This window comes from Chaetodon trifascialis, chromosome 7 (genome assembly GCF_039877785.1).
Source record: "Chaetodon trifascialis isolate fChaTrf1 chromosome 7, fChaTrf1.hap1, whole genome shotgun sequence".
In the NCBI taxonomy this organism is placed as follows: domain Eukaryota; kingdom Metazoa; phylum Chordata; class Actinopteri; order Chaetodontiformes; family Chaetodontidae; genus Chaetodon; species Chaetodon trifascialis.
The window spans coordinates 28,677,906-28,694,441 of record NC_092062.1 but is presented as its reverse complement, the minus strand read 5'-3'; the positions used below and the strand labels follow the sequence as shown (position 1 = coordinate 28,694,441).

General features: G+C 43.5%; 1 protein-coding gene across 1 annotated transcript; it reads left to right on the top strand.

Moving 5' to 3' along the window:
• The first annotated feature begins 776 nt into the window (after positions 1-776).
• Positions 777-11,922, top strand: LOC139333732 (cathepsin S-like). The gene is made up of 8 exons (XM_070966357.1): positions 777-860; positions 3,436-3,560; positions 3,688-3,810; positions 6,581-6,733; positions 7,541-7,765; positions 9,803-9,968; positions 10,408-10,510; positions 11,540-11,922. The coding sequence occupies exons 1-8, from the start codon at positions 842-844 to the stop codon at positions 11,637-11,639; spliced, it is 1,014 nt and encodes a 337-aa protein (XP_070822458.1). The 5' UTR covers positions 777-841; the 3' UTR covers positions 11,640-11,922.
• The last annotated feature ends 4,614 nt before the right edge of the window (positions 11,923-16,536 follow it).

Here is a 16,536-nt window from a genome sequence, read left to right as displayed (position 1 = left end):
ATGAGGCCCGAGACCTCCTGACCTTTCACCCAGCCGCGCTGTGACAGGTCACAACTATGCATTGACCCGCACTTTGGTCCAGAACCGCACATCCCTGCAACGGCTGACCGGATTTCCAAAACGTTTGCAGTCACGCTCCCCAGAGACGAATCCTGAAATTTTGAGCGACCTCCCCGACCTTTCCTATTACAGCACCCTCATACCAAAAATTTCACTTCCACACCAGAAACATAGAAATTTATTAAGCAGCCTGCCATGAAATTTACTGAACGTATTCAATCTCCCCTGTGGAGGAATGCTGCTCATCTCCATATTTTCTGCCCTCCGGACAAACCGTCAGCTCTGCACTCATCTGCGTCTGCTGCCGCGACATTTAACGAGTATTTAAGCACCTTTAATTATCAGACCTTTCATTTTGAATCATTTTATCCTGTTAAATACTTAATTTCTTGTTTGCTCCATCCAATAATTTCATATTGTGATGTGCAATTCATATCACAGCCTCTAGGAGCTGCTAGTGGGACTTTGGACTTCTTTAAAAAATGTATATAAATTTGATTTTTTTTAGTTTGTTTAGACTCTAAGTAAGATAAAACACATCTTCCTCTTTTCTTAGTAAATGAATTATGATCCTCTGCTTCAGTCTTAAGGCTTTCAGGCTCTGAAAACAGTCAAACAAAAGACTTGAACTCGTTTATGTCCTCACACATTGACTTCCCTGTACGCACTGTTGCTTCAGAACAACATGTTGAAGGTTTGCAAAGAGGAAGAGGAGCGACGCGTCACGTGACCCTCCTTCATAAATACCTAGCAGAAAACACAGCGGCTCCAAAAAGCGACGATGAGTGCGACAGTTCAGGGTGAGTGATCACTTTCCTTCAACACATTCACAGCTTCCATCAAACCTATCGATTATGAGTTTATAATCAGGTGAAATGATTTAATGAAGGAGAATCCGTCAGTAAAAAGCTTTAAAGAGGCTTTGCTTTTAGTTTCGTTTTGGCTTCAGGCTGCAGACAATAAAAGACGGAAAATAAAACTGCGACTGTGGGCTGAGCGACCACCACAGCAAGACAATTATCTACACGGGTTTTAGTATTTTATGGTGCTTTAACGCTTTAAAACACTGAATACAGGCCTGATTCTGTCTTTTTCTGATTGGTCTGTCTGAAGTGAGCCATTAAAGCCGTTTTCTTCTTTTCTCATCAGCTTTTGTTCCGGTTAATCACTGAAAAGTCAAAGTTCATATGAGTGAGATGTATTCAAGGCAGGCCTGCAGGTTTGATCTCAGGTATCAGGTGATAATGATCTCAGGTGTCAGGTGATTCAGGGCGTGATTTTATTCTGCGCTCATTTCTGAAGTGGTTGATCAGGTGAAACTGCATCTGCATACTGAACAAAAGCCAGACTTTCATATTAATAAATGCTGCTTGTCTCTCTTTGGCACCAGAATCACTTCCGGCCGTCTGAAGCTGTTTTAACGACGCCTTTTTAATCATTTGATGAAACAATAACTCATGAGAGGCAGCCGTGATGCGTTCGCTTGTTCTTTAGTTTCACTTCTGGTCTTGTGACAGTTGCGTCATTTGGGGATTTATGTTCAGTTCAATAGCTGTAAATTTGTGGATGTGATGCAGAGACATCTTGAACACACAGTCCAGACCAGAATAAGACGTCGATATTGTACGTTTCAGCAAACCTCGTTGAATTTGTACGTTTCATACAAATCAAATCAGTGTTTTTGCAGCAGGCGATGCTGTGAGGGAGGATGGGGGTGTGACAGCCACCAAACTGGGTGTTTCAAGTCAAAATATGATCCAAACACTAACCGAGTGGTTTCTGTGCCTAAAGCTAACAGGACCTTAAACACAGCACAAAACACACAATTAAGAATGTAAACCTAAAGAAATGAAACCTCTGAATGTAAACAAACAACATTTATTCTCACGGTTAGGTTGTCTGAGTTGAGACGTATAAAATAACCTCAGCCTCGAATACAAGCTGTAAGACACAGCGTGAACAGTAAAATGCACCGAAAAGACCAAATGTAACCATAAAAGTCACATTCAAATGCAAATAAAATACTATCCTTATTATAGGTGATATTTTCATGTTAATCTTTAATTTTATTTGCATCTGCTGAACTGTAGCTGTACACGCACACACACAGAAGACAAACTTTAACCTAATTGTGGGTGTAAAAGCTGAAGTTGAAGTGTGAAATGAATCGATGTGTTTGCTGCTGATTTCTTACCAAACGAACGGGCAGAGGCAACTCAGACCTGCAACCCACTGAAAACCACTTCCTGCAGCATCACTCGATACTCTTGTAGTTTTGTTCCGGTTTGTTTTTCAAGCATTTCTTAGAGGCACAGCTGCTCTGGATGCATTTGTGGTATTTGTGGTTGAGTTATGTCAGTTATTCTGAAAAAGAAGTTCAGGTAAAAAGTTATGAGACAGGATAACAACTTTGAAAACTGATGGTGCTGCCACTAACACAAACATATACAACTTCAGTTATTTAAGTTAGCTAGTTAGCCTAGCAGTCAACTGTTACAGTAGCTGGTGAGCCTATCCTGTAACTGTTAGTGTAACTTGTTAGCCTAGCAGTCAACTGTCACTGTAGCTGGTTAGCCTAGCAATTAGCTTTTACTGTAGCAGTTTAGCATAGAAGTCAACTGTTACAGTAGCTGGTGAGCCTATCCTTCAACAGTTAGTGTAGCTGGTTAGCCTCGCAGTTAACTGTCACAGTTAGTGTAGCTTTTAGCCTAGCTGGCCGTGCAAGAAAACCACACTAGTATATGCACAGTAAGAAAGTAAGCTAGCTGGTTTTTAACAATTAGCTACAAAATTGGCAAATTTTTAAAGTCTCTCAAATGACACTTAAAACATTCAAGTTGAAAAAAATGAAATATTTATTGGTTTACTTTACATTTCTGCAAATGTGCCACTTTCGCTAGCCAAAAAGCTAATATGTGCACTTGCTTGAAATGTGTTGTGTTCATCCTCAAAGATGATAAAATAAATAGAATTATGCCGTGAAGGTGTTTCGTGAAGCTGTAACGTAATTTGTCCATTAAAGTGAGACATCAAGAACAAATGCTGGCTTTCTGCTGGAGTTAATGTTGAATTTTGCTAATGAAGAAATTTGTCTGGACAAACAATAAGTTGAGATTCGTCTTCTCTTTTTCTTTTGACATTTTAATTTAGCACAACCTGAGAGCCTTTTGTCACAACCAGCCCTCCAGCGTCTGAGATTCTCTGTTCGTGGGTTTTTGTTTTTTTTTTTTTGAGGTGAAAACCATTTGTACGTTTCTGACTCGAGGCTTGATCTCTGCCCGGCGGTTTGTTGTCTCGCTGCTAGCAGCCGTCTCATTAAAGGTCAGACGACATCCTGACTTCTCATGTGGTCCATATCCGTGTGTGTGTTTACAGGCCTGATGTTGGGGAGCCTGCTGCTCTTCTCCCTGTGTGTCAGGGCGGCAGCCATGTTTGACAGCAGGCTGGACGTCCACTGGGATCTGTGGAAGAAGACGCACAAGAAGACGTACCAGAATGAGGTACGTGATAGAAAAGGGTGGAGGTAACTATGGAGGAGTTTTCTGTTTGTGGCCGCAAAATCTATATGTAGGATTTATTATTAACTTATACGCTATTTGACCTTCTACACTCGCTGTATGTTTTCAGGTGGAGGATGAGAGCCGCAGGGAATTGTGGGAGAAGAACCTGATGCTCATTAGCATGCACAACCTGGAGGCCTCGATGGGACTTCACACCTACGAACTGAGCATGAACCACATGGGAGACATGGTGAGATGCTTTTATACTGAAGGAAAAAGGTTTTTTTTTAATTGATTTATGATTATCAGTTTTATTCATTAATGAACAGGGAATGGATGATGGTGGAGGGATACAGAGTAGATACTGATGGGCCAGTTTGAACTTTTAAGCTCAACAGCTAGTCCTTATAATGAAGTATATTTGGGTATATTTTTATATATTCTGGAGTACTGACAAGGTTGCAGGCATCAGGCCGCCAAGAGGCCCCAAAGGCTCCGTGTTCGCTCTCTGTCAGCAGGTTTGAATTACATGGAAATTTATTTGGGGATACGAAACATTAAGGTACAGCGTTAACTTAAAAAATGTGGACCAAGGTTTGCATTAATTCGCACTAGAGGGCCGAGTGTTTTTCAATCCGCATCTGAAAGTAGTCCCACAGAAATGTGCTCTTTCCTCCTGTAAGTAACTGTCTTCAGCATTGTTAGTGTCTGCTGGTCAGCTCAAAGTATTTGGCTGCTGTCAGACGCTACATGATGGTTAGCATCTGGTGTCGTCCCATAAAGGTGCATTTGCTGCAGGAGGCAGCCAGTTGGAAACACTGGCCTGCCACCAGTCCTTCCAGTTAAGATAGGTGGGCACACAATCCAGTCGCACACTCTCTCACACACACACATTTTATAGACTGATTTGATGGTAAAGGGAAAGTTTTTTGCTTTTTCTACAACCTAAGGTCAAAAGGAGAAGAATAAAGCTTTGGATTTCTTTCGACTCTGTATTTTAATTACTGGACTATCAGCATTATTTATTGATGTTGGCGGTTTCTTGACTGATAACCTTTTACTTCTCTTCTGCCCTCGCTGTGCGTGGAGGTGCAATGTCAGTTAAACAGTAATTGCTATGCCAGTAGTGGTTTCTACTAGCAACAGCATGTTCGGCTGCCGGTGGAAGAACGGCGCCGCACAGATGATCACGCTTTCCATGATTAGTAAATCCAGCTGTGTCTGAGTTTTGATTAATCAAGTCAAATTTTAGTGTCGGGAGTGTAATAAGAGTCCCATCACAGCGTGGCAGAAGATGAATGATGTGTTTGAATGCTATTTTGTTCAACCAAAAAAAACAAAATGATGATAAAAAAGCATCTTTCAGAGTCGTGCTTGTGTCCGTCTGGTGAATTTAAGTCCAGTATTCTCTCGTTCAGCTCTGTTTGTCGTCTATTTGCTGAAATATCTGCGTCTTCATCTGCAGTCTGAGTCAATCTGAACAGTAAACTTGTGGCAAAACAACTGTTAAATTGTGAGAAATAGCTTTGCACTCATCAGAAGCTTCAGATAATCAGATGATTTACAGCGAGTTTGCTTTCACCTCGTGCAGAATGTAAATCAGGACGTTTAGCCGGCGAGCTCGGAGCTTCATTTTTTCACCCTTTGCCTCTTCCACTGGTTGAACCGTGCTTGGCTGGAGAATCTATCGCTTCGTGGCTCACGCCTTTGAGACTTCACTGAAATAATGAGAGATCATTTCTGCTCTTAGCTCGACCACTGATCCACAGCTCCTATAGGATGCATTCACCACGTACCCTTCAGAGCATCCTGCTTGTAACTTAATGAGCGACTGAAGGACTCTGACTACATGCTGGAATATTAACTACGTGGGCTTTGGTCTGCGTCCTTTGACCTGGACCTCCTCAATCTGTGTCTCAGATTCTTTGGAAACATTCAAACTGAATGTGAGTCCAGGTTATTGATCTTTATTTACGCCACCAGAAACATGGCTGATTCCTAAAGTGAAAGTAAACTGACCTCAGATCAGCTCAGAGGAAAGAAAGCTGATACTGTAAGTACAGCGCTGACGAAAGCTGTTTATCTGCTCAGCTGACGGGAACATTATCTTTGTGCTCATAAAAGTTTATTTTTCCTGTTCTTCCTGTTACAAGGTTCTTGTTGCCCAGGAGGGATTATCATACATGAACTCATCATTATTAGAATACTTTTATTCTATGATAGAGAACAAGTACATTAAAACTGAATTTAAACCTTCGTTAATTGATTTTTGGCCACTTGGGGACAACATAACAAGCTTCAAACTGACATACTATTGATGTATTACCACCTTAAGAAGTCATTATGGTGAATGTGTTAGCCTGTGTGTTGCCTGTTAGCAGCATTAGCATTGATTTGTATTGCAGCTGACAAATGTAAGTCCAGTGTTCAGCTCTGGTTTGGTCTCCAGCTGCTGGCGCTTCAGGTGTTAGATGCTCCGCTTTCTTCACCAGCTAGTTGCTAAGTTTGATTGTCATTTGGTGTCAGGAAGCCGGTTTACAAGAGCAGCAGTCAGAAACGATGCTGAGCAGCAAGTTTGTGGTCTGTGAAACCACAGCAATGAGCCGAAAGACGTCAAAAACTGCAGACATGGTGATAATTGGGTGTGGCCTCACTGCACGTTTGATTTATTCGAAGTCTTTTATTTGATAAATTGTTAAAATAAAGATGTTGTTTAATGCAGCTTTAACTAAAAATATGACAAATGCTGTCACGAACTGAATAAAAGCATGACATTAATAAAGCGTAATAAATAAAGTGTCGACGTGGGAACATCGCTGGGTTCGTCAAATTAAAGAACACATTTGAAGACGTCACCTCTTTAAGTACTGATGAGCTCTGCAGCCACAGTTCACACATTTACAGCATTAAATGATGGATTTCTCAGTTATTTTAAAGGTTTATTTACAGCCTGGCTAAATGAAAACAGGCCTTTTGAAACTGACCTCAGTGCTGCTCGTTTCATATCTACCTCCTTACAGACGCCAGAGGAGATCCAGCAGTCCTTCGCCACCCTCAGTCCTCCCACTGACATCCAGAGGGCACCATCTCCCTTTGCTGGGACGTCAGGCGCTGATGTGCCGGACACCATGGACTGGAGAGACAAGGGCTGCGTCACCAGCGTCAAGATGCAGGTCAGAAATCACTGACTCTGTTTCCGTCATGTAAGTCGGCAGCAGAGCTCGGTCAGCAGGGTTAATTAGTGCTGATGCTGCTGGTGAAAAGCAGAAACGCGGCGTCTCTCAGAGGTGAAGTCAGCTCTGCCGTCATCCCACCACAGCTGCTCGCCTCGAGATGTTTCGCCACATCTACTTTGTTTTTGGTGTCGGAACTTTGAAAATCACACTACTTACTGTAGCGCACACCCACACACACAAACACATAAAACCCCTCGAACATGTGTGTTTATGTCCAGTATTATAGAGTTTATATGCACATTATTTGAACGCGCTGCACTTTAATTGCACATGTTTTGATGCACCCTTTCACTTTAACTTGATGTCTTGGGATCTTGTCATCGGTAACAGAAGTGTCTTATTCTAAAATGCTCTTGTTTCAAACTCTTCAGAGAAGTTGATTCACAGCCTGAAGAAAAGACTGAAAAAGACTTTTGAGAAAAAAACTGATATTCAATTTATTGCAAACTCGTGTTGTGCTGATGAGCATCATTCAACCAGAGACACACACGTATTGATTTTGGACTTTCTTCTGTTATGCAACATGTTGAATATAATTGACAAACAGGGAAAATTCCCAAAGAGTCAGTGGAGTTCTTTAACCTCTTCATCTCCGCGGGACCCTCCTCTTGCTCCGTCTTTCCAGACTCATGTTGCGCTGCCAAACATGGAAATGTGAAGAAGTGTTTCATCGAACTTTGAGGCTCATAAATGCATTTTTGCATCGTGGATGTGCTCGCAGTAACACCTCTCGTTTAAATGCAGGGCTCTTGCGGCTCCTGCTGGGCCTTCAGTGCTGCGGGGGCCTTGGAGGGCCAGTTAGCCAAGACGACGGGGAAGCTGGTGGACCTGAGCCCCCAAAACCTGGTGGACTGTTCGTCCAAATACGGCAACCGCGGCTGCAACGGCGGCTTCATGCACAGAGCCTTCCAGTACGTCATCGACAACCAGGGCATCGACTCTGACGCGTCGTACCCCTACAGAGGACGGGTGAGTAACTGGTTTAATCCTGCTGCTCAAACGTGCATCACAGGGAGGGAGAAGGAAAATCCATTAAAGCAGGACTCAAGGGAGTCTGTGGAGGACATGTGGGAAAGGAATTTGATGACTTTGAGCTTGTAGCTGAGCAAAAAAAATATGAAAAGTCGTTAAAACAATAGCAAAAGGTCAGCCCTGATGCTGTATATACATTTTTATATATCTGAACCTGCAAACATGCGTGTTCTGTCACATGACGTTTGGAAGAAAAATCTCTCAGCCTGCAAGAAACGATAACACAAAGTTCATCCTCCGGTTTCTCGTTTTATTTCCTTTGAACACGTTTAATCAAACGAGCCGCGTCACAGCACCGCAGAGAGAAATCCTCCTCCTCTGACGAAGCAGCCACCTGCAGGTGTGTCGGCAGGCCGCTGACGAACAGCGACCGGCAGGTGTTTGAGAGCCGCTTCACGTGTTTGGTCTTTTCAAACAAAGGGCCAGAATATGGCAGAGCAGGATGTCAGATACTCTGAATCCATCTTTAAATGCTCTAAAAGCTTTTTACTGAAGGAGGCAGAGCTGAACACATGCAGTATTTAAGCACTCGATCGGATGAAAATGTGAAGTTCAGTCTGTGTTGCTGGATTGTGGACGGTCAGGACTGTGGAAAGGAGACAGTCGAGCAGCTTCTGCGCAGTCATCATCGAAATGCAGACATTTTCTGACTAAAGGTGCTTCGTTTGCTGTTTCCTTAACATCATTTTTGTGCTGCACACTATAAATACTTTAAACACTTTCTGACAGAAGTTTGACCAACACATGACCAATATTATCAGCTGATTTTAGCTGATCAGATGCATCATGCACAGGTCAATATGTTGCATGAACCTGCCAGGAGAATTAGTATTAATGTAACGAGACTGCAGCCACTCATTCATAACAAACAGATACACATTTGGTGAAGATGAAAAGCTAATTTCTATCGTGCTCCTCCGCTGTGTGAGCCTGAGCTTGGACTGTGACGGCTCTCTGAAGAAAGTTAGAGCTGCAACAGAATTAACCACAACAAATTGGAAAGTTAAATTATCATTTCATCCATTTTTAAGCAAAAATGGCAAAAGTTCACGTGTGCAGGCTTCAGTAAACTTTAAGTTTTGGACTGTTGGTCGTACAAAACAAGACATTTGAAGACATCGCCTTGGACTCGGGACTTGTCTTGGACACTATTTGCTGACATTTCAAGAACAAATGATCGAGAAAATTATCGGTCGATTGATCCATCAGGAAAATCATTGTCAGCTGCAGCGTAAGATGACATCCTGTTGCTTCAGAGTGACTGTTGTGCATAATGTGACTGGTCATCGTGAGTATAACACAGAAGGGGCTGATTCTATGGGCTTCATCCCACAAATAAAACAGGAAGTTGAGGACGGGGAACTAATTTTCACTGAGTGTTGTTATCGCAGTTTGCCAGACCATTAAAACACTGTGTTTCTGAAGTGGAAATGTATGGAAAATTCAGTGGTTTGCACTTAGAAATCCCTGCTTGAGAACACAATGTGGGTGTACAAGAAGTTAAGTCCAACCCTTCGGGCTGCAGACAGCAACACTCTCCTCACTTGTCCGTGGACGCTGTTAATGTCTCTTTGGAGCAACAATAAATTAATCGGAGCGGACAACGTGTTTGTCCTCCAGGCTTCATCTGGTTCGCTGTTGTCGGCGTTGGTGTGGAGGAGGAGGAGGGCAGTTCTGAGCGGATCTGACAGACTGCTGCCTCGTGGAGGTGTTGTGGCTCTAATTCAGCCGCAAAAGAAATCAAAACTCTTTCTGTGAAGTGAAATATTCTCTTAATAAGCGTGAGTCTGAAAGTCGCTCTCTGGATCATCGTCCGAGAGCGGCAGAAGTGTACAAATCGACTGTTCACGTCATCATTCATGGACGCCACTCCTGATTGGCTGGTTAAGGTGCCTCTGGTCAACCTCACTTACTATGTGCTTTCTTTAACACCATCAGTTTATGTTTTTAATCCTGTTTGTCTTCTTGCTTCAGGATCAGCAGTGCCGCTACAACCCCATGTACCGCGCCGCCAACTGCTCCCGTTACAGCTTCCTGCCAGAGGGGGACGAGGAGGCCCTGAAGCAGGCGCTCGCCACCATCGGACCCATCTCAGTGGCGATTGACGCCACACGGCCCAGATTCACTTTCTACAGAAGCGGTGCGTCACACATCATCAGCTGCACGATCTGTACATGCAGACATTTTCTGAGAAGGAGAAGGTGTCAAGTGGTTGTGAAAGGTTGCAGGAGAAGTTAAATTTTTGGATTTATTTAAACAAAAAGCTCATCTTGACGCCCCCTGAAAATTGAGTCTCTGCTGACTTTCAGTGGTTTAACGTCTCACCTCGCTGCAGTGATGCACAGGTGAACTCCAGGACCCTGTGACATCACTGCTGAGTGCCGTTAAAGGTGCGAGAGAGCGGAGTTTTAAGCAGAGAGGGCAGCAAAACACGGCTTTTCAGCCTGGTAGTTAGTTACTCCTGACAGGACACTGAATGCCTCACCTGCAAGAATAATTACTGCAACACAAGGAACTGAACTCGTTGCTGAAAAACATGACTGTAGATTAATTTGTTGTTATTTTGACTCTCGTTTCAGGAGTGTACGATGACTCGAGCTGCACCCAGAAAGTCAACCATGGCGTGTTAGCTGTGGGCTACGGCACGCTGAACGGACAAGACTACTGGCTGATAAAGAACAGGTGAGACCTTATCACTGCCCTGATCTCCCTGAGATCCCCGCCTCAGAGACTTCCATGCTGGGCTCATGTGGCTCCTGTATGCCCCCCCTCCCCGTCGGGTCCCCTGTGTGCTGCCCTGGTAGCGACAGCAGAAGTGAAACAGGGAAGTCGGAGCTCTACTGTGTCAACACACAACAGGCCAGCTGTTCAGGGTTTGGTGTTTTGCTGATCGGAGTGAAGTAAACGAAAGCGGTTGTGTGTTATAGAGAAGAAGGACTTTCATTTCTCGTCATTTTTGATTAAAAAAAAACTCCCGGTCTTCTGCTGCTGACCCGTCATGCCCGTTCCTCTTTCTGTATTTATAATTTTCTTCTGTTTGTTAGAAAACAGGGAGACTGGCCCTTTAACTGAGAGGCCGGCAGCGTAACTCACCTGAAACGTCCAGGTGTTAACGATGGATCGTTGACTCTTTTTGACTGCTTTTCTTTTAAAATGAATCCTTTTTAGAAGTAGTAAATGTTTTGAACAGATTTTTAATCATTTAAAGGGACACTGTTTAGAAGTATTACTTAAAATAATTTCTTTACTTTAAGGGAATCTTAACCTGGACCTCTTTATATATCACTTAATGACTGAGGGCGTGCAGCTGTGAAATGGTGGGTGGGGTCGGCAATATGAATACAGACAGGTGGAGTAAGGACATGATAGAAGACTCACACATTTTGAACTAGTTTGTGACTGTTCCATCTTCTATCACTCACCTCCATCACTTCATAGAGAAGTAGGGAAAAGCTGCAGCTACTTCCTGTTAGCTTTGTGCTATTCCGTACTGTCATTTTATTTTCCTGGTAAGTACAAGACTTCACGATGTGTCCAATGTGTCATTTCAAACAATAATTACGATCCACCTCCATCACACCTTCAGGCTAAAGCTAACTGCTACACTGAAAATGGTGTATGCTAAACTATTAGCATGAGGTGCTAGTGATTGATTGACTTAACTTCTCATTGCTGGTGAGTCTCTTGAATGACTTTCTTCTGTTTTTCCAGCTGGGGAAGCACATTTGGAGACGGGGGCTACATCCGGATGGCACGCAACAAGAACGACCAGTGTGGCGTCGCTCTGTACGGCTGCTACCCCATCATGTAGCTGCAGAGGGAACTGAAATGAATTCTCCTCTCTTTTTTTATGTAAACAGTATTTTTAAAGTTTAATTTCACTTTGATTTCATCGTTTTTCTACCTGTTTTCTTCTAATGCACCTTATGAGGGAAGCCAAAAATGGCAAATCTTTAAATACTATGTTTTTACATCATTGATCGTGTAAGAGTGTGTGTGTGTGTGTGTGTGTGTGTTTAAATCTATAATAAAGAGACAGGTGTAGTCCTCGCTGAGGCTCAGCCACAGTGAGACATGCCAGGTGTCGATCGATTTATCAGCTTCTCGATCAATCCGATGTCGGCCTTTCAGTAAATATCAGATCCGTGTTCCGTGTATGCGATGAAGGTGAAGATCAGATTTTACAGCATCTTCGGGTTTGTCAGTCTGTTCAATCTGCCATGAAAACTGCCTGAAAGGATTCCACCGACTCTTTGGGAAATTGGCTTGTTGGGCAATTTAACTTTTACATGTCACGACAGAAGGAAGGCCAGAATCAATACGTGTGTCTCGGGTAATATCTCTGTCCTATGCACATGCTCATGTGATGGCATGTCCCGTACGAGCTGCCTGCAGGCGATTAGCCGTCTCTTGAGCAAGAAGAAAAGCCTTTTGGCGTTTTTGCTTTCTATTGACCCTCGAACACTCCAAAAAGTCAGTTTGAGTCCTTTAAAGCAACAAATACCACTTCCATATCTGTTGAATATGAAGCTGCAGCTAGCTGCTAGTTAGCTAAAGTTAGCATTGCTACAGGAAGAACTGGGCTCTGAGGCTCACTAATCAACATCTCACTGTAAAAAAAAGACTAATTGTAGTTTTACAGATGGTTTAGGTGCAGCTTCAGAGGTGTTCTTTACCTTTAGCTGCGGCCAGGTGCCCTAAGCTCACTGGCTGCTGGCTGAGTTCAAGTTAAGCCGACAGGGTTTCGCAACGGAGAAGGCAAATATGCGTATTTTGACCTATTTCTGTGAAAGCTACAAACCAAAGAATGACAGTGGTATGAGTATATATCTTTCAATCAGTACATTGATTGAATGCTAAAGGCTTCTTGATCCTGGAAGGAGTAAAATATTGAATTATTTTAATCTCTCAAACGCTGCTAGTTCCACCATTGATCCATCATCAGAAAGCCGTGATATGTGGATAAGCATTGTTTAAATCCAAAAAACTTTGTCTTAAATCGTAGTGGACGTCCAAAACCCTCCTAAAATACCAAATGTTTGAGGTTGAATTTGGGAACATTTGGTATAAAGTCTTGAGCACAGGATCTGGGACATTTGCATTTGATGTTGAAGAAATTAGAAAAATATAAGCACATCAAGGATTTTAATGTTTTCATAGAGAAAATACTTTTTTTGCATGACAAATATACAACTTTTGGGGTGAATACCAAGGTTCATATAATTCTTGCATTTTTGTTGGAAGAAAATAATCCAATTTAAGAGCACAGTTAACAGCTGTCTTTGTATTGGATAACAGCATTTTCAAGAAATATTGGTGTCAGTGTTGGCCTTTAAAAGCCCACATGGCTTCCTCGCTAACACCTCCAACAAGGTCAGAACAAAGTCAGCCGAGCACAGTGTTGGGTTACAAATGAGTCATTTTTATTTTTTTAGTGCAACATCACAACAAACAATTTTCACATGAGGTATTCAAAGGGATTTTCTTTAGTTGTTGATACAAAATGTCCCACCATGATTGACGTTTAAAGTGTTGTGTTTCTTTTTTTTTAAAGCCTTTGGTTGGTTAGCCACATTCATTAGTAAGTCTAACACATGGACAAGAATGGCACGATAAAGCATGGTGGGTCGAGTCCGAGCTGAGGAAACTCAGACTCAGTCAAATATAATATTTCCCTCAGCTCTTCCTCGTTTAAAGCTTTTTGTATGGATTTCATTAATTCCTACTTACAACAGTGGGATCGAACAGTATTTGAACTACACTAAACATTTTGGAAAAAACAGGGGTGGGAGGGGTGGCTTACAAATGTGGAAAAATAGCTTCTGTCTCCTCCGACCTTTTTTATTTTGGGATGAGTGCTTGATTCTTGAGCTTTTCTGTTACAGCAAGTCACACAATTCTAGATTTCGGAAAACAAGGAATAGGCAACGTTGATTACAGCAAGATCCTCCTTGCTTGGATTGTCACCTCCTTCTTTTTTGGTCTTGAGAATGATTTTTATTTATATACAGAACATGGATCAATGGGACACTCTAGCATACTGGATTAGCTTTGGCTGGACGGGGGCCTCGTTCGGCTCCTGTTATGGATTGATTCCAGCACATTTGGTTTGGAGTAAAAGGCATGAAGAAGAGACGGATGGACAGACAAGATAGACAGATAGATAGACAGACACCCTGACAGGATGGATTCTTTGGTTAAGGAATATCTTTGCCACACAACATCTCACACAGTTGAGGTAGATGGGTAAAGTCTTCATGTACACACAGGGGAGAGGGCAGGGACAGACAGGGGGACACTGGGTTTACAGAGTCAAAAGACTTCCATCTGAAGACACTGCCTCATGTCAGTTTCTCAGTTCCAGCTCAACATAATACTGTTTTATGCAACATAAATATTCAGCACGCGGAATCCCACTGGTGCTTTTTTGAATCCTCTGAGTGCTACGGTAGCTCTGATAGGGAACTGCTAAAACTACCCATGATACATAATGATTCAGCAGTTACCCATCAATCTTTGGTTGTTTTTTTGGTTTCAACATTATCAAAAATGCAATTTTTTGTGGACTTTCCCCCCCCTTTTTTTATTCTGAAAGTATATCTTAGCCTTCAGTTCTGCTGTTTCCTTATTTCCGCTCCTCTGAATTGCTCTGCAATGGGCCTCGCCTGCCACGCTTATTTCAGGGTCAGGTTTCTATAAAAGCCACTAGGGGGTGCCGCAGGCTAAGATGGCAATGCAGAACACCTGCAGCAGCCAACTGGATCCACTCCCCCCTCCCTCCGTCCTGCCTCCCCTCCACAGAAAGGGAAGAGCTCCCCTGCTTGACAGGAGCAGAAGGTGGCTCAATACAAAAAGCTCTGTCTCCATTTTCGGCTCTCAGTCAGAGAGACAAAGAGAAACCTGAAAGGTGTCACCTCAGCTTTGATACAATGACTGTAGAGAGTAGGGGTCGGCAGAGGAGCCTCTGAGCTCTTTTATTTTTTCATTTTCCCCCCTGTACAGACTCAACTGCACACCCCCACCACCGCCCCCCTTCGCTCTCAGCATGCTTACAATTGTTGCTCATTAAAGTTTAATTCAGCTCCATGCCCCAGTACTCCAACACCTCCTATTCCTCAAGCAACCCCCCTCCCACCTTTCCTACACACACACCACTACCACCATCCTCATTCTGGATGATTCAGCCTCCTCTCTGATCTCCCCCCGCCCCCTTTGAATGCCCCCTAAAGCCCACAGGTCTGGCCAAGAGCGGACCCCAGACCAGATACCCAGAGAGGAGACGGGATGAAAAAAGCCTCCCCTTTGAAGTCTGTGAAAAAGTCGATGGCCTCTTTCATGACCGCCCGTCTTTCAAGTGCACGCTGTGAAGGGGGCCCCGGCAATCCGCCCCTTCCAACGTTAAAGACAGAGAAAGAGAGAGAAAAAGAGATATATATATATAGTATAGAGAGAACGAGGGTGGAAAACGGCCAAGCGAGCCTCGCCACTCTTTGGCAGCATTTAAACGGAGGTCAGAAAATCAGATCTTAGGTGATTTTCTCCTGATTTAGGCATCCACACTGCAAAACACTGGCAAATCAAATCACTTGTGCCTGTGCAAGTTGCTGGGGGAACCCTAAGAATCATCAAGAATCTGGAACTAACTCCAAGAACCCTTTATGATCAAGAATGGACCCCAATGGTCTTAGAGGGCCAGGGACAAACCCACAAGCCCCAGAAGCCTTGCAACAAAATCACGCATTCCTGCAAGATGAGGAATGAACTCATAGGCCTTTACAAAGGTCAGGGACAAAGCCTACAAGAGGCCTCGCAACAAAATCAGAGATCCTTGGAAGATGAGGAATGAACCAGAAGAACCCCAGAAGGTCAGGGACAAACCTTGAGACCCTAAAAGGCCAGCAACAGATCCTACAACCTTCAGAACCCTGGGCACATAAACCCAAGATCCCCAGAAGACGAGGAATATACCTTAACAACCCCCGAAGACCAGGAACAAACCCTAAGACCTTCAGAGCCCATGGAACAAAGACCCAAGATCCCCAGAAGATGAGATCACATCTTAAGAACCCAAAAGGTTCAGAACGAACCCTAAGAAATCCTCTTGGAACTGAGAGAACTGGCAGAAGAGTTTGGCATGTGGAGGACGGTGAGATCACACTGAGTTGGACATAGACAGGAGTGTCTGCACTGCACTGGGGACGGGGCAAGAGAGGGAGATGGGGGGGGGTCACAACCATGCATTTCCCCAGGCAGACACACAGTATGCATGTTTGCATGTGACCCTGAAGGACTCGCACTCTACGGAGCCTTCAGACGGCGCTTTAAGTGGGTCCCCAGACACTTCACACACTCCGCCAGATGGCGTTGGTCTGAACACAACTTTACAAGCAACCTGTGAACCTATGGGATGCCACATCATAATCGTTATTATTATTATTGTTATTATTCATAGTATTATTAATAATAAATATTATCACAACATTCAAACAAGCTTTGGCCTTGGCGTTAAGAGCTGACTGCAGAGACATTTGCAAGAGTAAAGAAATCCCCATTATTCTACAAAACAACAAAAACAAAGGCCAGGCCTTAAAGATAGAGAGAGATACGTAACATCACTGGGTGCGTCGGGCTGGATAGGGTTGGGATCAGGTTGGGATCAGGTACTGGGTTTAGGGATTCAGGCCGTACATTCAGGGAGGCAATGTTAA